Source organism: Buteo buteo, chromosome 16 (genome assembly GCF_964188355.1).
Source record: "Buteo buteo chromosome 16, bButBut1.hap1.1, whole genome shotgun sequence".
In the NCBI taxonomy this organism is placed as follows: domain Eukaryota; kingdom Metazoa; phylum Chordata; class Aves; order Accipitriformes; family Accipitridae; genus Buteo; species Buteo buteo.
The window spans coordinates 10,513,788-10,536,718 of record NC_134186.1 but is presented as its reverse complement, the minus strand read 5'-3'; the positions used below and the strand labels follow the sequence as shown (position 1 = coordinate 10,536,718).

Sequence of the window (22,931 nt, the reverse complement as noted above, 5' to 3'; positions counted from 1 at the left end):
GAAGGTTGTTCAATGAACAAGAGCAATCCCAAGTTCCCGATGCCCAAAGAGCTACTTTTACTTACTTCTGCATCAGAGAAAAAGCAAAGCAGCTCTCATTAAGGGGTTGTGTGAACCATGAGTTAGTAGGAACATCTACTCCAGGCAAAAAGCTTCTGCCTCCAAGGGCAGGATTCTCTTCCAATTTCTTTCCTACCTGTTTCATGATCTGCTTTCACTGCTTGAGGCTGGTTTATCAAGCCCTTAAACTTGCTCTTGAGCATACTGGTCAGTAAATGCCAACAACAGCTGGCAACGTGTACTTGCTGCACCCCTTTTCCTCGAATGCCCAGGTGAATGATGTTTCTGCAAACCAATCACCCCTTCCTAGAACCACCACGACTGCCAGAGGATCGTTCAGCACGAGTCTGCAAGCAGGAGCAGCAGGGAGACAGAACAGCTGCAAGAAAAACTGACTACAGAGCAAAGTAGGAGAAACTGGTATCCCAGAGCACACTCCAGGAAAAATCTGTGAGGCAGTGAACAGAAAGCATGCAGCTGCTCTCTTCAGCTCTTCACCTCTTTCGCCGATACAGCACATACTTGCAGGGCACACCACCCAGTGAAAATGCAAATTCTCGAGGAAAGAGCTGTATTACTGTTACTTGTCATCAACTGTTTGCTGGTAAACTTCCTACTACAAAGCAAGCCCTTAATAACACAGCTATCTTCCCTGTAACCCAACCTTTAATAACCCATTTTTATATGATACAGTACAATTAAAAATCCCACAAGACAACCACCATAGCTGACTCTGTATTCAAAATGTCAGCATACTTACCAAAGCTTTCGTGTTCAGTCTTCATGAAGTAAAAGCCCAGGTCTGACAGGAGAGATTGTGCATTACATACAGACCTACCCATTTTTTAAAAAATATATATACTCCATATCTGAGACACAGCGGGCTGTTAACAGAGACTGGACATTGTAAAAACCAAAGTTACAAGTATTATGTTTAATTCTACACTTAATTCTCTGCTAAGAATACAGAAGGGAAGCGAGATGAAGGCAGATTCCATGAGCTGATGCGCAGTCTAACAAATTACTGAAATGCATTTGGAAGGATTTCTTTGGAAAAATTCTTCATTTCTGTGAGGGTCAGAGAGATGGGCCAAACCATTACAATCAGCTCACATGCAAATTCACCCACCCATTTCCACTAATGCTCTCACAACTGGGTAATACAGTGGTCATGTAACTCAAGCTCTTCCTCTTCTGGGCAGAGAGGGTTGGACTTGACACGAAAATACTGTTCAGCTAACAGTGGATTCAACTAATCCAACGGCGCACATTTTATGATGTGAATTCTGTTTCTACACCCCTAGATAAAAAAACCAAAAAACAACTCTAAACCTTAATCCATGGTTGAGTAAAAACACAAATACCATAGACCAAAGTGCTATACGGTTAAGTCAGCTATGACATTTTAGACCTGTTTCAAAAAAATGGCTTATAAATGAGCCGGTTTATACATACAAACAAGTCCATTGTGCCCAGAAGTTTCCTAACATTTTTATTAAAAACAAAAGAGCCAAAAGATTGCCCTGATAATCTTCATTGTTATAAAGCAGACTCTGAAATATTAAGTGAACTACGTATGAGCAAAGAACTCCAACTGATGCAGAGTTTAAAACTAGGTTTACAATTTCCTATTTTATTGGCATGGATGTATTTCTAAACTTAAAAACCTTTCTGGCAAGTTATCTCAATTTCTTATGACAAAATTTCTCACAACACACAAATATTTACAACATATACATATTTTTTCAGTCTTTTACAACTGGTTCTTAAAAGACAAACAATTTATAGGTTACCACAGAACAAAAGCTGTGACTTAGTTGTTTTTAATTTCATAAAACTATCATAAGTTAAAGTGAATAATTTTCTTTAAATTCCTTGTAGCATTTTACAAGTGCAACAGAAAAATATGAAGAACCAATTTAGGATAGCTGCAGTTCATTGGATAAATGTTGCCCATTGTAATCACATTATTTCACAGCAAATTCTTGAAAAAATAAGCACCAATCATTCTTGCAAAGAACAATTTTATCTAAAAGTATTGAAAAGTGTTAAATACAAGGTGTTTAATTTACATAACAAGCAATAAATACACCATATCCAAACTTTTATTCTGCATACTGCTACCCTTGTACATATAATGTACTAAAAAGTCAGCAAATTGTCAACACCTTTTCTTTTTTTTTTTTTCCTCTTTTTTTAAAGAAATCAATTTGACTTCCAACCAACGGTTTTGCTACTATAACAAAGGCCACAAACAGTACGTCTGGGACAGCATACAGTGTTAAAACTGACAAACTCCAAGGGGGAAAAAAAAACATCTAGCAAATAAATCAAAAAGCTGTAGATCATTGCTGGTGATATTAGCATATACTAGAAAACCTTAATATGCTGCTACTATGATTTTTTCAAATTGTTTAGTCAAATATCATAAGAGCAAACTAATGCTCTTACTGATAAAAAATAATTATGTAGCCACACTGTATTCTCATTGTCCTGCATGGAAAGATTTGATGCAATTTCATAACTTTGCTTGAGCCTTTATTTTACAACAGAGCATTACCTCTAACTCAGAATTGCACATAAGAAGGCTATTAAAAAGTACAATAAAAATCTGCACAAATCAGACTTAAGAAGAGTCAGTATGCTGTACACTTTCTACAATATTACGTTGATAGGTGAATAGACAATAAAGAAGTGCTGCCACTAAGTTTTTCAGAAAGTTCTTCAGTTGAGGAATAATCAAATGGAATTTTTGTTGGTTTTTTTGTTGTTGTGGGTTGGTTTGTTGTGGGTTTTTTGTTTTTGTTTTTTTTTGTTTTGTTTTGTTTTGTTTTGTTTTTTTTTCATTTTTAATTTATTTTTTTTTAAAAATGACATCCAGGTCAGTTTACGACCTATAAGCTTATGCATTGAGCCTTAAAGACTGATCTTCTCTCCTCCTGGAAGAAATATCAATATCTATTGAATCCTTGCCAACAATAAGCCTTAATCTCTTCGCTGGAGGAAGAGGAATAAAGTCATCAAATTCATCATCATAGTCATCTTCCTCTTCATCATCCTCTTCTGATGAAGATTCATCTGCTGTTTCCTCTTCATAGTGACCATAATTGTCTACTTCCATTCTTGACTCCAAAAGGGAAAGAGTTTCACTACAACACATACCATTTTCATGAAGGTCCTCAGGGTACGTCCCTCTGTTTTCTTCCTCTCGTTTTAGCTGTATTTTTAATTTTGTTGAACTATTGCCTGATCCTGAGTTAAACCCATTATTTAGCTTTGCTACATATAAATTATTATCTTTTTCATGGTCTTTACTTAATTTGATGCTTATTTTCGAAGAATTCATTCCATCACTCTCTTGGTCATTTGCCTTGCTACTGCTATCATGGCGTCTACGAAGAGTCAGTTTAGGGATCCCAGAGCTATTTTCAAGGATAAGCTGTGCATCATACCTCGTGATTCGTCTTTTCTTTTTACTTTTTGCAGTTCTAAAGCTGTCTTTTGCTTTAAAATTGTCAGATGTTACAACAGAGCAGCCACCAGATCCAGGGATACAGTCTTTATAGCCAACAGGTGTGTCCACCACATTATTCCTCTCTCCGAGCTCTGAATGTGAACTAATCAAATCTGGTACTTCATCTTTCACAGGTGTATTGTGCATAGTATCAGTTTCTTCTGTTTTTGCAGATGGTTTCACAAGTTTTCCTTGCCGAGATTTCTTTTTTGACATGCCTGCATCACTTTTCTGGCACCTAATCTCCCCTTTATGTGATGGTCCATGAGCCACATCATTTTCATTTACCACATGAGACTGCTGCTCTAAAATGTCTGATTGCGTTCCAGTCAAATTATTCTTATAGCTATCCAATGTATTTGGTTCAAGCTTTAAGTCAGAGGTCTCCTTCAAATTCATCCTTGTTCTCATTGACCTCCTTGTTATATATGTGCAGGGTGGTATATCACCATGCTCATGAGCACCTTTCACAGAATTCAGTTTATGTTCTCTTGCTGCATGCCTTGTTAAGCATCCACTAGAGACTGCAACTTTGACTGGTCCCTCCAATTCTTTATCCTTTTTAATGGGCAAGTTTTTATACAAAACTACTTTAGGCTCTTTGAGAACCAGATTTCCCATTTCGAGCTTTCTAGAAGCGTTCTTTTGCTCTGGCCTTTTGCACTGATTTCTCAACTTTATCTTTGAAAGTAAAGGCTTTGCAGGCTTTTTCAGTCTCTTTGGTACCCTGGAATTATTTATATGAGTTAGTTTAGATGAGGTAGAATTTGATGATGCTGGAATTCTTGATATAGACTGTCTTGTTAATGTTCTATTTTTGCTGTTCTTTTTTACGCCAATTGAAGATTTTCTGTTAGCTGCAAAAGAAAAAAGTGGTTTTGTTATGACACTGCTTTATCCTGAGTTTCCCACTCCCAAATACTGTAGTTATTTATTTTAAACACTTCATCAAAATCTGTGAAACATGCTAGAAAGTACTCAGTAAGGAGTGAGCTGCTTAACTTGCAACTCCGACATGAAAGGAATTGTCAAACAAGTCAAAAGTACACCTAAAATTCCTTCCCTCACTGCCACCAATATACCAAGTTTAGTTTTTACTTAATTTCTTCTTCTACCATTTTTTAAAAAATCCATCCCACATTGTCCACAGTTTTTAGTGAGTATTATTGAAGCAAAATCTGAGGATCAGCATGCTCTAGTGTTCACCCCAGAATTTTTTCCTACAGAGGAAGGACCCCCCCCCCCCCAAACCTTAAGTACTGTAATGGTGTCCTGGTTTCAGCTGGGATAGAGTTAATCTTCTTTCTAGTAGCTGGTACATCATTATGTCTTGGGTTCAGTATGAGAATTATGCTGATAACACACTGATGTTTTCAGTTATTGCTAAGTAGTGTTTATACTAAGTCAAGGATTTTTCAGCTTCTGATGCCCAGCCAGCAAGAAGGCTGGAGGGGCACAAGAAGTTGGAGGGGACACAGCCAGGGCAGCTGACCCAAACTGGCCAAAGGGATATTCCATACCATGCAATGTCATGCCCAGTATATAAATAGGGGGGAATTGGCTGGAGGAGTGGCTTGCTGGTCTGGAACTAACTGGTCATCAGTTGGCAAGTGGTGAGCAATTGCATTGTGCATCACTTGTTTGGTATATTCCAATTCTATTATTATTATTACTATTATTGTCATTTCTTCTTATTATTGTAATGTTTTATTATTATTGTCTTTTTTTATTATTCCTCATTATTATTATTTTCTTCCTTTCTGTCCCATTAAACTATCTTTATCTTAGCCCAAGAGTTTTACTTTTTCCTGATTCTCTCCCCCACTCCACTGGGTGGGTGGGGGAGCGAGCAAGCGGCTGCATGGTGCTTAGTTGCCAGCTGGGGTTAAACCACAACAAATGGTTTCAGTTTCAAGTATCCAACTGTCTGTCACCTACTGTGGTAAGCAAAAGGATTTTTGTCCAAGCAAAGCTGCAACTCTAAAGTTTTGTAATTAGAGATCGTAAGAGGGTTTTGGGAAACTTTTTTTTCTTTTTTTTTTTTTTACAATATCACAGCAGCAAACAGGAGCCAGATGGGACCATAATACTTTACATAGCTCCAAACCTGTCTGCTAGTTAAGTCAAAGTTTAAGTTATTTATTTTTGCCTATACTGAGGGTTGCAGACATGGGGAATGGGGGAAAGTAAATAAATGATACTCACTACTCCATGAAGACAAGTCTCTCAGGAGCATCACAAACAAAAACCCCTTCCAATTTCTTCCGAGATAACTAACTGTGCACTTTCACTTCAGAATAGGTACCTGAACTATATCAGTCCTGGATGGGGAGAGGGAATAGCTGCCCAATTTGAAGGATCTCTAAAGGAAATGACTATTTGTTTAATAATCTCTACTAAGAGTATTTATTTAAAAACTGTTTTCCTACAGAATGTAGATAACTCAAACTATGTAAGTTTTCTTTCCTAAACTATGCTACTGCATGTGATAGTTCACAGTATTTTGAAATACATACATTACTGATAGAACTTTAACTGACATGTTCAGAAATATGACACTAGCTATTTGCTTTTGTTATAAATAAAAGAAGACAAAACAAGAACACACCAACCTCTTGTTCTTGAAACACTTAAGGAAAAGTGATTTGCTATTTAAATTGCCTTTAGAACTGTAATTTATACAGGAATCTTAAGACCAGCATTTGAGATGCATCTCAACACTAAGAGAGAAATTCCATGACACTGTAAGTTTTTAATGGTTTTATGAAACCTTTAATCCTGCACTCCAAGCTTTTCCCCTTACTTACTTGCATTACCTTTTTCCTGAGTGGTATCTGCATCAGTGTTAGAGCTGACGGACTGGCTGTCTGAATTTTTGCTGCTGTCACCCAACTTTTTAAGTCTGTTCAATCGTTTATCTGTTTCTCTCAGTCCATATTTACTATTAATCACAGGAGTAGGTGCTGGCAATCCCACTCTTGACTTAAAAGCACCAGTTCCACGTCTACAAAGAAAAAGAGGACACAATGTATTAAATAACTCTTAATATAAACTTAGAACTGTGTTTCATATACAATAGTTTGAATCCCAGGTATATTTGGATAAACAATACCAATAATCACTGAATTTATTAGCATTTTGTGGGCTGCTTTAATAGGATATCCATATACTCATCTCATTTTAGTAAGATGTGCAGAAAGAAAACCTTCATTTATTTCTTGCAAGAAGAAAAGTTGCAAAAGTAGGTTTCCCTTGCTTTACTTCTATTTCAGTATCATTTCACAGTCAAATTATACAGGTGAAAATGAAATATGCTCATTCAAAATACTACTTAGCTCAGATAACAACTTCAATTTTTTCCTAATCACAGCAGGCTAGTACAAATATGTCAGCTTCAGTTACAATGCTTCTTACTGCATCAGCAAGAGTTGAAAAGTACAGAAAATGGAATAAAATTATCACATAGTTCTGTGTTCCTTTGCAACTGAAAGACTCCAGTATGTATGTATTTACCATGAAAATGAAATGGCTGAGCAAACCTAGAACTTTTTTTTTTCCTAAGTAATCACAGAAAAGGATGAAGATTAATAATTCCTGTACTTGCACTTCAATCACTACTACCAGGATTCCTTTGATACTCTTTAATAATCCAGTATACTTGCAATCTGCAGAATTACTAAAGACAACTTCGGTGTGGATTCCAGTGTGTTGTATTGGAAGAAAATCTACAGAACTTAACCAAAAGTGCACCAAAAAGATTAGACAGGCTCTCAAGCTCCTCAAGGTTAATTATTATGCAGACACGATACTTGTTCTCAAATTAACTGGTAATTGTTTGATATGAAATGTTCTTTCCGTATTATTTTGTATTCTGCAAATTACAGGCAGCTTAAGATACTAGATTGAACCTAGCACAAGCAACAGCCACTTTAGATCAGAAAGTAATAGTGCTATGAAAAACCACAACTGTCTTCTGATCTGTCACCTTTGGTGCTCAGTTGTCTCAGTTAGCCAGCATGAACAGCAGGCTCACCTAAAAACAGTACATGCACACATGTAAAGATATGCAATTTTCTTGGTGATGACTTTCAGAGGCTTGGAAAAAAACATTGTACAGAGCCAACGCTCCCAAATGTACTCCACAGATCCTTAGAAGTCTAGCAGTTTAACATTACAAATTAACACCCTTTAGACCATAGTCAAAATCAGGTCACTTAAAGATGATTTTTTTTGTGGTGTACGAAGCGACAGTTGCCTCATCAGTGTTGGTAAGGACTAATTTTTCCTTGCTCAACTCTGCTAAATTAAAATCTCTCATATTTGATTGCTGTAACACAGCCTTGTGACCGAAAAACAGATTCCTAAAGTTAGAATTACCCAAACGTTAGCTTTAAAATATAACACTTTCCTGTACTTAAAATACAAAGATGACAAGTTAGTGAAAGTGTTCAGACACATAAAATTGGTTTGTCCTGAAAGAGAAAGTATGTCTGTATTACATTAAAATCAACAATCAAAGGAACTTGAGCAAAAAGAAACATTATCACTCCAAGTAACAAGGAAAGAACAATCATGGTGCCCATTAATTCAATACTAAACACCTCCCAGGACTGAAGTACATTTTTACTAGCAGCTCTCTAGATAGACTGAGACTGTACCCTTCGCTTGGAATGATCTACCAACAGCATATGACCTTGAAAGTCCACACCAGAAGGTCTTCCCTTGAATTGCAAGAATTGTTAGTGACCAAACTAGCTAGTAAAAAATGAAGGTAGGGTTCTTAAACTATTTATATGTAGGTGCACAAAGCTATTTCTCAATATGGTTAATATTTTGTCCTTTGTAGGTTTTCTCTCCCCACAGTTAGGTGAAACAGTAATAGAACTGTCATAGGTTCTGTGTAGTTCCTCTTGGAACTAGGTGAAACTCTCACATATGATGTTGAGCCTCCATGCTCACAGTAAGCAGAAGTTTCAACATGGCAAAAACAACTATGAAATTCTTTCAACTGATTTTGTGAAGAAACTAGGTTGGGGCAGCACAGGTGAAAAACAAGTATAACAACAACTTTGCTATTATGCGATGGACAGATATAGGCAAGTACTGTCCAAACCAGTAGATCTTTATGAGTACACAAACCCCCAAGTTCTAGTACCATAGGGTGAAAACTACTTTGCCCATTCCCAGCAGAAGAAGAGAATTTCAGGTTAACATAGAAAACATTAATAAAATTTACTTTTTCTAGTGCAGAAGAGAGCAAAAGTTGGGGGTCAGTTGCTAAAGGCTTCGTAGAGGCTACAACTGCTCTTCCTTCCAATTCTACCTTATTCCGTACAAATATTTTTAAGAATCTACACTTCTTTTTTGTTATTCTCATTTTGGGCTATATCCATAACAGAGAATTAAAAGAAAAACAGCATGCAGGAGTTCTCAGGAAACATGACCATTCAGTAAAAACATAAAAAAATATCATTATAACAAATAGTTAGGAAGCAATTGTAATGTGTCCAAAAATCTGAGTACTCATAATAAAGGACTTCAAGTTTCACAGAATATATTATGAATATGCCCAATTCCATTTGAAACTTATTTACATCAACGCATACCTTTCACAGGTGTAACATTCGCAGTATTCATTATTTTCTCCAAAAAACCCATCTCCATAGTAACAAGAGATTTCTTCTCCAGGTTCAATATCTCTTAGAGCTTTCACACATGCTGTATCTCTGCCCGTTGATACAAACTGGGGAAGGAGACAACAGAAAGGGGAGGGGGGAAGAAAAAAAAAATTAATCATTAAGGTTGAACAGTATCTGAATAAGAAAAAAAAATAAAACTGTTGGGGAAGAAAAGGTGCAGGGAAAAATGGGGAGGAAAAAAAAAAGTGGGGTGCTTTATTTATTTACTTTTAATTTCTTGCTTACCTTACAGTTAGGTCTGCAATCTGAAAAAGGTCCAAAAGATAAAGTCAATTAACTGTTGATAAGACCTGAAACATGAATAGTTGTAGATATCTAAAGTAAGGATTCACTCTGACTTCAATAACGGTAGAATCTCAACTAAATACTGGGAGTTATGTTAGTATTGCACAAAGCTATACATCAAAAGATATCTATTTTGATATAGTTTGGTTTCTGAGCTCTTCCCTATGCTACCACAAATGTTCAGTTTCTCTCCTCTGTAAGGTAACAGGATTTATCTTAAACCCTACCTGCTTTTCCTTCAGCATACAAATGCAACAGAATCAGTTAAGCTTCTGTGCAAAAGGTTAAAGAAGGCATAAGAAGTTCACGTAAGAAATATGTTACTGTTGACTAAGTTCACAAAGAATTCAAGGTAACCCACGATATGCTCCACTAACTTAGCTGCCAGTTCCAAAGTCTCTGTGAAGGAAGAAGGCATCACTTTCCTAAAGCCTTCTGTGAGTTTCCCAGTACACAGCCCATCAGGTCTGGTCTAGGAAAATCCCAACAGGATTTTGTCCTACAGTAATCCAGTATGCCAGATTCAGACATTTTCTCTAAGGTCCTGCATTGTTCAGCTCACATAAAACAACACTTCTGAGTAGAATTCCTTATGTCCTTTAACATGCTTCCTATACTTACTACTCACCATGATTGATAAATGCAGCAGGACCAAGCCACAGCTGTGCACAGTTTTTCCGTGTGGAATACATGACGCTGAAGTCATTTTCCCCATGTCTCAGCAGCATGTTTTCTTCCATTTCTGATAGTTCAGCAATACAGCCCACAAGTAATTCTATTTTATCATTTCGTTTCCTTTAGTGTAAAAAGAGTAGCAGAAGTAAGAATACATATGCCAAAATTGCAAAGTAATTTCACAAGAAGAAAAGCTGTCAATAACAGGAAGTGTTTTGTAAACCATATCTCAACCCCTATAAACCTCATGTTTTAATTCAGTTAGAGACAGGATATTAGGCTAAATAGACTTTTTATCAGACATGAAATAAATGGTTTTATGCTACTATATAGAATCAATTACACCAATTCTGACAGACATTACCACCATTGTTTCTACCATGTCCTGACACTACAAGCAAGAAATTGCAAGAGTTGATTACTTCAGCTTCTACAGTTGTTAAAACGAAAAGCAAGATTTTTTCATTTGTGCACACTCCCTTCCCATCAGCACATAAGACATTTTGACTTCCTCCAGCTGCTCTTGTTTGCATTTCCTATACTTCTTCCTTTGGCCAGGAAAACACAGCATAATGAAGACACTCAGAACTCAGTGGCTTCTTAAAAAAGGGCCAGTATTGACTCAAAACAAGGCCAGAATACACACAAGATGTTTTCCTCTCTCATGAGCAGTTCTCCAGCATCAAGCTAGTCCTTGAAACAGACCATTGGCAGGGGGCTGGGACACACACACACAGATGGATGACCAACAAAACCATGATGCTTTCATGTGCAGACAGCCAAACTGCCATCATAAATATAGCAGATCAGAGATGCTGAATACTCAGCCTAGGAAGAAGCACACAATTTCCATTATCTTGGAAGGGCATTGTTTCTACTGCTTTTTAGAGTGGCCATTCCAAATTTTAGCCAGATTACTTTGACACAGATGAATATGAAGATACTAAATATACACGAAGGACACAAATCTTCCAAGGTTTGTGAAGACAAGCCTTTTAAGTCCAAAATTCTCCTTTTATAGAGAGTGCTGAGAACTCTATCAGTTCTGAGTCTCAGTGGTTTTCCAGATATTGGCAGGGTTAAGAAGCAGCTCTCCTGTCTTGCTCTCTCTCAGGTCACTCAAGATTTTGAGCATGAAAAGTTAGTTCATTTTCAACACACCTAAATACAAAGCTTCCACCCCAAAGAATCAGTTAAGGGGAGAATTCAAACAAACAAACAAAAAAAACCAAACCAACTCATGATTATATCATAATTGTGGAACTTCCAGCTACAGTCATGAAGAGCTAGAAACTGGCCTCAACCTTCTTAAAGCTTACCCTCCCACATGTTGAGGCCATAGCCCCACAGTAATGGCATGCTTACTTGGTACGCTGCCTGTATAATATCTAGCTACTCAATCCTAGCCTGCACATAATAGCATTATCATCATCTCAGATGTGATGTTAAGAGTATGTACTGCCACAAAGCAAAACAAATATAAAGTACGGGGGGGACGGGACACGGGACGGACAGGACGGGACACAGGGACGACAGGGAATGAAGGGGAAAATTTATTTTAAAATCTGAATTAACCCAGGGATCTGCTGTTGCTGCCACCGACACGCTTATAATGAAATTCAGATGTGCAAAAATGAGATGGGGTAATACACTGTGGTTCCAACTTTGTGTTTCCAGGAGAGATTTATCTTGCACAATCAAAATACGCAAATAACACCCCTCAGTTTCACAAAGGTGAAAAACTCAGTTTTCCTCACAATTATTTGTTGTATAACAAATCCAGCATAATGCCAGTCTCGACATGGCTGTGTTTCTCACAAGAGGCCAACAACTCACGATTAGAGGAAAATAATTATCTGACTGAAAACAAGATAAAAAAAACTTGTATACTGAAAACTGTATGATTACATCCAAATATACAAAAGCACGTCTTACAGATGCATGTATTATGTGTTAAGTACTTAGCAAAAACAGACACCGAATTTAATTTGTAAGTAAAAATACAAAACTTTCTATTTCACTGGTTGCAGTTTTAATTCTAAATCATACTTCTTCAATATCATTTTTTAGAACCTTTCAAACTAATTGACAGAAATGGAATGCAACAGTAAACTATATTTCTTACCATTCTTTTGTTGCAACAATTTTGGCTCCATTTTGTTCAGAAGAATACCGATTACAAGGCAGTATCTCAAACCCACTGTCAGTTGCAAACATTCGTAAATAAATAAATACCTGCAATGAAAGAAAACAGTATTTTTCTGTTACAAGCAAAACAAAAGCAGTGGGGAACTTCATATAAAAATAATGAAAGTCAGTGAACTGCACAAAAAAATACACAAAAAATGGATATTGCAATGGGATGTTGTTTGCTGAAATGCATTTCTGATTATAAATTTTAACTATACACATTACACTAATCTTATTTCTCCAGACTGACTTGCAGGGATCCTCACAGGGCTAACAAAAGAGTTTAAAAAAAATAAAGATGCCTTGAATGGTACAAAATTGGTCCAACCAATGAAAATTGATTATTTCTTCTTAAAGTCACTGAGTAGTTGCATTCAAGAATGCTTCTCTGATCTTTAAAAACCACTGAGACCTAACAATCTACAGGATCCGATATTATTCCTTCCAGTTCTGAGAAAGATACTACTTCCCTGACAAATCTAGATACTGAATTCAGGGATTGCTCAATCAATTCTTTTTAAAGTGCAGTAGTATTACTCAAAAAACACTATGGGAAAGCAGAATTTGCTGCCTCCTTTTTTCTATACTACTAGATTTGATGCACTTTAAAGTAGGCCAAATTCCTTTTGGTTATATCTGGAAACAACGCACTCATTCCTGAAGGAGTTGGTTTTTGTTTTGGGTTTTTTTGTTTGTTTGGTTGGGTTTTTTAAGTAAAAAAATACTACGATTTCCTTGCAACTTTGAGAACCAACAACCTTTATGCTATACACAAAACGGATTTGGGGTGTGGGAAGTAGAGGAAGAGGAGTAACACTCCCACATAAAGCCCCTATACCCAAACAACTGAGGTAATTTGAGGTAGCAAGGCTTCTCCTTTTTCCTTCACCTTTCTTTGTCACAAAATTTGATTTAAAATAGCTGCAAGTTAAAAAAACAAAACAAAAACACAAAACCAAAAACCCAACACAGAACAAACAAAAAAAGGAGCGGGGGGAGAAACCCGTTCCAAAGAATGAAAGAAGTCCTTGAAACTCTTCATCTCCTGGAAGTAGGTCTTCTCTCTTCTGCTTATGACTTAAGCCAACAGCAGAAGAGGCAAATGTGTCTTCCCTTCTACATGTCTATTAAATAAAAGGCAGTGGTAAGTTAACTCAAGAAAAAAAAAAAAGCAGGGACAAGGGGGAGGAGGTAGAAGCTAGGTGGCTTTTAAAAAACAAAGGAAGTTTCTGTTGAAAAGCAGTGAAACAAATAACATGACAGTGCAGTGGATTATTTTACTACTGGCTACATTCCTAAGAAATTTTTACGTTTTCTTAGCCTTTCAACCATCTGAAAAAGCACATTAATTACAAATACACCTACATGTTCCTTGAACAACCTTTCCTGCATTTTGTTCTTGTTAAGAAAATAGTGCCGGGCCCAGTCACCTGACGTCAAGGACTTGAAGGCTTTTTCTAAGTGCTCATCTTTCTTAAAACGTTCAATCACCTCTTTTAGTTCTTCTTGCCTTCCTTTAATAGGTCGAAATCTGAAATAAAAAAATAAAGCTATTCCAGTCCACTGTTATTAATTTTCAATTCTTCCTCACAGTTACTCGCAGCACAGAGTTCTTTTGCTAGCCATATAAATATTTAACTTTTAGCATAAAGAAACTGACCACTGTGTACTCAAATCACAGGCCCTCATTTCCTGAGATAACGGTAGAGGCAAGGTAAAGCCGAGCATACTACTTGGAACGTTAAAACCCTCCATTCTGCCAAGAAGCACAATCTATTTCTGAAACAAATCTCCGATAAGATTAACCAACATAGAATAATATTTCATTTTTTTCAGCACCTATCATGTGGAACAAAGAAGCTAAAGAACTAGTATAATAAAAGTGTCACTGCCCTTACTTTCCTAATAAATTTACTATCATTAAAAGTGCTTGTGCAAAAAAGTCCAGCAAATAAACTAGATGCTGTAAAGCTTCCTAGTTAACACTATTATCAGGGGATCTATGCACAGTTCTGGCTTTTGTAGCTGGGTTGGGGGGTGCATGATTTTAAATTTAAGCCCTCTAAAACCTCACATATTACACTGAATTTTTTTAATAGGGAACAAACAATTAAGACAGCACAACTGAAAAGACTGAGAAATAAATCTCAAAACAGAAAAAACATGTACCTATCTTGAAGAGTGATTTCAAATCAACTTTTGCCCAACGCAAAGCCTTATTATATTGACAAATCCACTATATGGGTTTATGTAGATTGCAAACTCAACATTTGCATTAATGTAAAACACACGTTTTAATGACTACATAAGAAGTATCTATAAATAGTAACATACAGCATAGATACTACATCTGCGGAAGACTGAATTTCCACAGGTTAGTGCGATTGTAAGATTTCTTCCCCAGAATATTGGCTACAGGAAACGGGTATCTGAAAATCATGGATAGATAAAAATATGAAAATAAACCCCTGTACATTAGCAGAGAATTCTGCCTTCTTCCCAAAGCTTGAGATTTAAGAAAAACTATCCTTCGTATCATCAACAGGAAAAAACTGCCTACAGAAAAAAACTATATGACTGCAAGAAGCAGGAGCTCCACTTCTAAGCTGCAAAACTATCAAGAGAAAGAACTTAGAGATTATGTCAAATCTCTATAAACTGCCTTAGACTGAGCACATACCTGTATATGCTCTGCTTTGGGGCGGAGGTGGGATGTGTGTACTTTTAAGTGTATGACACACCCCAGGGGACTCTTCGCAAAGGTAAAAACTTTCTAGGGTCATGAAAAGCTGTTTTCTGCAGCTCCTTTTACAACTCACACCTTTTGCTTACACAGCATATAATGAAAGTGTTGAACAGGCTAACAGCTTTTGATTAAATCCATAACACTAAGTCCCATTACTTGTTGCTTGAAGTGTGTTACCATGCTGATTTTATTTCCTCCTACTTACCAAATGAAGTCTGTATTTGATGACAAAAGTAAACAAGTGGAAATAAATTCTTGAAGCTGGTGAAAGGAAACCTCATCAACTCCTTCACTGATACCCTGTTTTTTAAATTACCGTATCACCTGGCTTATTCTCATCTTAGAACGCTGAATGTTGTAAGTAACTTCTTTTCAGATGACTGAGTAAGATTTGCTTCTTCTATGCAACTTGTATGAAGGAAACAAAACACCTTAAGTGTTGGACATCCCAATTTTATTGCACCTTGTAAAATAGCAAGAGTTTAAATCATAAATAACTAGTAGTGATGAGGATTCAAGCTCCTTCATTAGGAATGAAATGCTCTATTTATGCTCCTGATACAATAAAGACCTCCTAACAGCAGTATCCCTTCCAGTAGCAGTGCGGGTTATCAGCGTTTCATGCATCTTCCCTGCACTCCTCCATCTGAAAAACTTCCTTGTAATATAATGACTAAGCAATCTTTTAGATCCTTTTGAATATGGCAAAAGTTATCAGCATAAACCTGTGAGCTTTCAGATATGATATAGTAAGGAGTTCCAAGAAGACATTACATAAGTTTTCTTCTGGCTGGGATAACATCTAACAAGATAGCAAGAGTCAGTCAAGAAATAGATGCCCACTTAGAATTGTAGGATGTACCCTGCCAAGAAGTTTCAAATCAAGTCCTTTAATAAAGAATATACTTATCCCATCTCCCCCAAAAGCTAACTGCCTAACAAGCTGCTGAAACCTCATCATGGAGGAAAACTCCCTTCAGACTACAGATGATATGATCATTATTATTTTTGTTCTGTAGCACAGCAAAGTCTCCCTCAACATGCCAGATACAAGAAGAATATCTCCCAGTTCTCCCAAAACCAGAAAGACTTCTCCCAGATTTGACAGTCATAACTCAGAGAGCTTCCTCAGACATTAAGGGAATTTAAAATGATATAGCCTGAACTGAACCTGACTAGTTTCAGAATAAGACTTGCTCTTATTTTCAGAAACAGTTTTCCCAACAAGGATCCAACTGTATTATATCACGAGAAGTACAAAGCACACCAATATGCACAAACATGACAGGTCAACATTTGGTTTACATCTTTATCTGCAAACATTATAGGAGGAAAAGCCACAGGATTTACAGCTAAAACTGGTCTTCAGCTATGTCTATTCTTGCCGGGCTAAATGAATGATTGCCCTCTCCCTTACATTTTATATGTTAAAATGCACCATTTTTTTTTTTTTAGCTAAGTGACCTGCAGGAGCAAAGACAGGTGGAAAAACCATCACATTCAAAATTGCATTAGCACCTGAGGCAGGCAATGTGTATGTGCTGATAGACATAATCATACTTGTTTATCACCAAGAAGCAGTTTAGTCTAGGCTAGCTAAGGAAAGCAGTATCCCAACTGAACCACCAGCCAGGGGAGGGGGAGAGAAAAAAAAAAAGCGCAGGTGTTTCTACAGGTTCTTGTCTCAGGCATTCCACACTGCTGGCAGAATTCCTTTAAATGTCTAGCAGAAACTACGTAACATCATTCCTGAGAAGCAGAATAGTTACTGTATGCCCAAGCCTTGAAAAGGCTAAAAAGAAGTGTGGAAACAGGAAGGGGGTGAAGAGATTTTAAAAACCCCAAAACATTAAAAGGTCAGATGAATGTTACTGTGTATGCCAAGCATTTGAAACTTGAAACAGGGACTGGGTTTTTCAAAGAACACGACTCTCAGCACCCAAGGGCTCAAAAATTAATACCAAGGCCCCCCTGCAGAACAACTATCAAAATGTTGTACTGATATTTTTTACATGGTCACAAGACAGAGATAACTAGAAAAGATAAACAGGAATCCAAACAAGCAAGAACTGTCCACAAGTACATGGGAAGATGCTGAAAACCAACATCATGATGTACAGCGTTTCACTTCAAGGGTTCCCAAATCAATGAAGCAGAATGATACTTTGCACCCTGAGCCCAAGTTAGTGATTTGTTCACAGCTCAACAGCATGTGTAAACTACACTGAGAGCATATAAGGTTTGAGCTAATCCAAAACACTACAACCCAGACTCCTCATGAAAGCTTCAGTGCTTTCACAGGTGTATCTCCATACTTTAAAAGGCACCTTCCGCTTTGAGACACTGAAGAAGCCAATATGCCAAGAAAGCCTAGAAGTCGAGCGTTCCTTAAGAATTTGAGGGTCTGCTGATAGACACTTCACTTCTCCCAGGAATATAATGAAATAGCAGTTCATTCATTAGTCTTTCCCAGCACTACCTACCAAAAAGCCAATCGGTTTTGAGATGCAACCTTAAACACTATCATTTTGGTGTTACAGTGCTTCCTCATTTACACACAACATTTAAAAAAAAAAAAAAAAAATATCTATGCATCTGCTGAAAAAGTCTACATGACTGTTTTTGAGCACCACCATGAAGAGAGCCTGAAAAGACCCCACAGCTAAATGTATATATATAAACCGAGCCAAAGAAACTGGTTTTTAAGTGTCAGTAAAATAGGAGACTAGTTCAAAGAAGAGAACTAGAGAGACAGAAAGAGCACAAGAAAACCAACAGAACAAACCAGCCAACCCAGTCTCTAAACAGAGAGTCAATTAACATCAGAATTGTTTATCCAGACTTCTGGTTGCTCCTATGAGTAGCACCTTTAATAGATTCCATCATGCAAACTGAACAACACACTCTGTTGTTTCAATCTGCTCACAGGCACAGACCCATTAAGCCACCCTACAAACAGCTTCAGGGGTCAGGTCTCACAGAACATGGAGTCTGCCACAAAACAGTCTGTTATTAAAAGTAAGCTAAGAACGAAAACTCAGCTATCACAGTATCTTTAAAGAAATAATAATAATAGCCCTTCTTCCTGCAGAATAGAAACTTTTCACACTTCCCTAGGAAACACGCATTTTTCCCTAGTCAACAAGATCCAAAAAAGCTATGGGTATTGCAATTTCAAAATTAGCTAGAAGATGATCTTATCCCAGTTAAGGGCAAACTGAAGCGGTCTCAGTAAGGAAGACGTAGGAAAATGGCTTGGGGAAGCAAAGCTCTTTCTCTCTCTCAAGTTTCTCTTACCTCGGGAATACTTAAAGAATCTTGAAACTCCAAGGTATAAAGCCAAAGGTCAGTGAGATGCTTGCCTATAAAGGAAGTTAAAGGAGAGTTTCTGGTAAGTTCAGAAGCACAGTACCTTGCTCAGTCTCAAGTCACTGAGAGCAGTGAGTTTGAACAAAAAGGATAAATTGATCCTGCAAGAGATCCAGTATGGAACTCCATATAGCATACCAGTGCATGATAAAGGGTTATACTTCTAAACCTGTTTCTTAACTTCTGTCTACAGAACATCAAGAAGAGTGAATTTATCAAAACATAGCACCCCATTAGCCTCTTAACAACAGGCACTTTGTATGGATGATCATTTTTATTTAAGTGGCTATGGAAAGACAGCAAGTTACTGTTCATCTAATACCAGAGATTCAGCACAGAAGCTAAAACTGCAAGGCTGTTAAGCATTCTAGACAGCACAAGAGTTGAAAATAATCTGCTTATAATAAGTGGAAACAATTGATTTAGTTAACATACATTTTGGCTTCCCCCTGCCCAACCCTGTAGTGTGAGTATCTTAATTAAAAGCTAGTTACATAAAAATCAACTCGTTCTGTGTTTAATCTCCAGTGTTGTTATCTGGAAAAAACCCCACACTCTTTAAAGGCCAAAGTTCAAAACAGAATTTTTAATTAAGAAAGTATTCCATATTACTTAAATTTCTTGAACTGAAACTATACACGCACCGGTGTGGTCAAAACTCCAATAGAGCCTAGAATCGAAGTAAAGAAAGTTCTAACAGCCACATGATTTCATTCTCCTTAATATGGTTATTAAATAAATGCTTTTTTAAAATAAATACGGGCAACAAAAAAAAAACCCAACACTTTTCTTCAGTCCTATTCTGACACTCCACATAGTAAATTTAATTTAGCAGTTACCATGACTACTGGATGCAAGCCACTCCAGCTTTTAGAGATATAACACTTTTTATTGAAGTTAAAGGTGCAACTAGAAAAACTGTGTAAGAGTAAGGTGGTGAGTGTTGGTTTGGAGGGGTGGGGGGTTTGGTTGTTTGGGCGGGGTTTTGGTTGCAATTCTTTTTTTTAAATCCAAAACATTCAGCAGCAGCAAAACAGTTAGTTCCAATGTAATCACTGTGTGTGACCACATACAGTGAAGGAAGACAACCAGGAACAAGTTAAAGGACTTTACTGAATTAAGTTATCAGCAAAAATTAAAAGGAGACAGCAGACTTTACACAAAAGTCAAACAAGATCATTTTGGAAAGTACACAGACACTGAGGTCTGAAGAATGTAAAAGCTTCACTTTGAAACACGGTGTCACTACGTAAGAGCTGTGTACCTCTAATCCATTATCTCCATAGGGAGAAGAGAAACTATACAGCCTTGTAACCTTATTTAGCAGAAGCCATGTAACTTGTTCTACCTCCAAACCCTATTCAAGATGAATATGGAGCCCTTTAATTATTATATCAAAATGAGCTAAGGAGCACAGCAGAGATTCAGCACAGACCCATGAACGCAAGTGATATGGAACTGCTTTGCCTTCGTCTTTATTGCTCCACAGTGACTCTACGGGACAAAGAGTGATGTACCCTGTCAAGTAAGTACCTGACGGTTTACACCAAGACCAGCAATTGCTCTTAGTGTAGCGTTGACAGAAAGCAGCTTCCCGCACATCATCCCCAACACACTTCATGTTTGCTATGGAAAACACAGAAATTCTTAAAGCTTGGTCCTTTAGTCTCACATTATCAGACAAAACTACCCACACCACACACCAGTTTGTAACTTCTCTGAAAGCAGCAATATGGAGTTAGGAAACACCCCTAGATTCTCCTAAAAGAGACTACAATGCGTTTGACTTCCTAAGTCACTTGCAAACTCAGAAAGACATTGGAACTGCTCTCAGTATTCCCTAGCCTGATGCTGGTGCTTTAGGGAACCAGCAAACAAGAGTGACTGGTAACAGAAGCAGTATTATCAGAAGTCTGCCTTAAGATTTAAATACTAACACATTTGTATGCAAGACAGCGAAGAGTGGATTAGCCATTAAGGCATGCAAACTTCAAGATTCAGCACTCAGGCTAGGGAAAAGCATCTGAAAATAAGAGATGGTAAGATAAACACGAACTCACTTTGCTCTTTACAAGCATCAGTTTTAATCTCTAGTGTTAGACAACCTTCAACCCAGGAAGCAATAGCTTGCAAAATCAGTTTTGTTTTTACATAAAAGACAGGCATGCAAGACTAAGTAAATCTTACAGCCAGGATAGCCTTTGTCACAGACACAAAAAAAAGAAAAAAGGTCTGATATAACAGGATTTGTACAAGAAGCAACAAAACCTCTTAGAACAGCTATACTTGACAAGATTATACTTCCTAAAACAGGGATTTTTTTTTTTTTTATTAACTGCTAACCTCCTATTTTGTCAAGATAAGATCTACCAATTTGATGAAAGAATGACCACATGGCCTGTAAAGAGGGCCAGAAGCTCTGAAAACAACCTGCTTTCTCTTGGAAATCCAAGAGGATGAAAAAAAAGTTACTTTTGGGTAAGGCCACTGAAGACATTTCCAGAGCTACATTTTATGCTGTCCATCAAATCACTGGTGACAAGAAGGTATTTCAGAGGAACACTGGACAAACTCATTGGGTGATCCAATTGTAATCTTTTGAGAACTAGTCTTCAGCTCTTTCAGACATTACTGACTTGACTGACAGCTTACAGAGCTAATAGCTCAGTTCCCAAGATGGAGGGCATTCAGGAATTGCAGGACTTTATTTTTATGGCCCCCGGAAAAAACAAAGAAAAAATAACAATCACGTTCTTGTCACTACTCTACCATAAGATGACTAATTCAGTATAGAGAAGATGGAAAACAAAGACATTCCAACAATAATCTAGATATTTTACTAGAACGTTATGAGGGTTTTTTTTCTCTAATCAATATACTCTGGGCAAAACAAGGTCTTTAAAAACTCTTCAACTAAAGGAATGAACAAAGAACAGAAAATGCTTATACAGAAGACACTTATACATACAAAAATACAGACCTGGCTTCCAGAGGTAAGGTAAAGTACAACTTCAGTAAGTGGTCATCAACTTACACTGGGCTGCTAGTTGCAAAAATACAAACCTCTTATGAGTTTCCAACAGCAAAGCAGAATGCTGGCACAGTCACTTCCACAGTACGTCTTCGAACAAATCACAGCAAGGGAACAGGAAATACTTGCTTGCCATCATAAATGGCCCTTTTATTTTAAGCACACCTCAATACAAAAACTATGTAACTAATATGACTTCATCACACTGAAGCAGAAGATGTCCAAATGTAAGCTGCAAATCTTAATTTCTACTACAATCATCTACCTGGGTACTGGCATGTGGTATTTTGAAAATGGTCTAGTCTTTTTGTATTTGTTTTCCCCCCTGCCTTCCCTCAAAGCCATACAGCAATACATCTCAGGAGCTCTAGAAAGACTACAGCTTACTAGATGGAAGGAAGATGATCTAAGCATCAGAGCTACAGTAACAAGCAGATGTCATCACTGTACCAAAAAGATAAACAAAAACTATGCTGATGCCTTCATTTTAATTCATTGCAACAATAGAAACTCTCTCAATAGGACATTATGAAAGAGGCAAGAAGATGTGTTTCTGGGTTTCTGGTAGAAGTTGTAAGCCTCACCCAAGTATTTCCCATAGTGCTCCAAGATTATTAACTACTGTCCTTGAAGACTGCCTGTAACTGTTTTCCAAGTCTGAGAAAGGAAGAAATACATGATGATAGCCTTTGTGTAGTCTTTTGATTCAAATTAGTAATCAAAAAAGTATTTTAGGTGTTGAAAACATATCAGCATAAAACAACATTTATGAATGTAGCTTCTCCAACTATTAAACAATGAATACATCATTTCCTTAGCAAAAAGCATAAGAATTAACTACCTGTGCATAAGCTGTAGACTACCATTTGTGCAACAAAAAAAGTAAGTCTTTTGAGCATATATATTTAGCTCGATTAACTGCTGGAAATACAAAGACACTCTGAACTGAACTGTAAGAATATCTACCTAGACGCTGTTTTGGGCACAATGTGCTATTGTAACCAACAGCATGCAGGGAACAGGAAGAACTCAAGCATTCCTCTTAAAGATGGATGTTGCACTCTCCAGCAAAAAAGAAAAATCTCTTTGGAGTCTTTACAGTTATTAGGACCACATTGCTGCAATTTCCTGTGCAACTAATGCTGTCAGGTTACACCAGCAACCATTCATGTTATGTAACAACACCAATTAATCTAGCAGTCATTTTTGAAGCTATCAGCTTGTTACATACATACAAAAATCTACTTAACTGATACTCTGGTTATGCCACCATGCTGCACAGGTAAACTGTTCTTCTTTAAAAATGGCTACAGCAACAGTTTGAAGGATTGAGCAGCTTGTTTCCCATGATGTGCTGCCTGG

General features: G+C 37.2%; 1 protein-coding gene across 5 annotated transcripts in view; it reads right to left on the bottom strand.

The window, feature by feature from the left end:
- Positions 1–1,841: 1,841 nt before the first annotated feature.
- The window catches only part of KMT5B (lysine methyltransferase 5B), a 32,067-nt gene continuing 10,977 nt past the window's right edge, over positions 1,842–22,931 (bottom strand). For 3 of the 5 annotated variants that reach the window (XM_075047805.1, XM_075047804.1, XM_075047803.1), the window contains exons 4-10: positions 13,789–13,954; positions 12,359–12,468; positions 10,187–10,353; positions 9,499–9,518; positions 9,181–9,317; positions 6,382–6,578; positions 1,842–4,431 (exon numbers count right to left, since the gene is read on the bottom strand). In XM_075047805.1, coding sequence (XP_074903906.1) covers positions 2,963–4,431; positions 6,382–6,578; positions 9,181–9,317; positions 9,499–9,518; positions 10,187–10,353; positions 12,359–12,468; positions 13,789–13,954 — 2,266 coding nt within the window. In that variant the 3' untranslated portion in view covers positions 1,842–2,962. Of the gene's footprint in view, positions 4,432–6,381; positions 6,579–9,180; positions 9,318–9,498; positions 9,519–10,186; positions 10,354–12,358; positions 12,469–13,788; positions 13,955–22,931 lie in introns of those variants that run through there. The other 2 variants (XM_075047806.1, XM_075047808.1) reach the window with 2 other exon arrangements.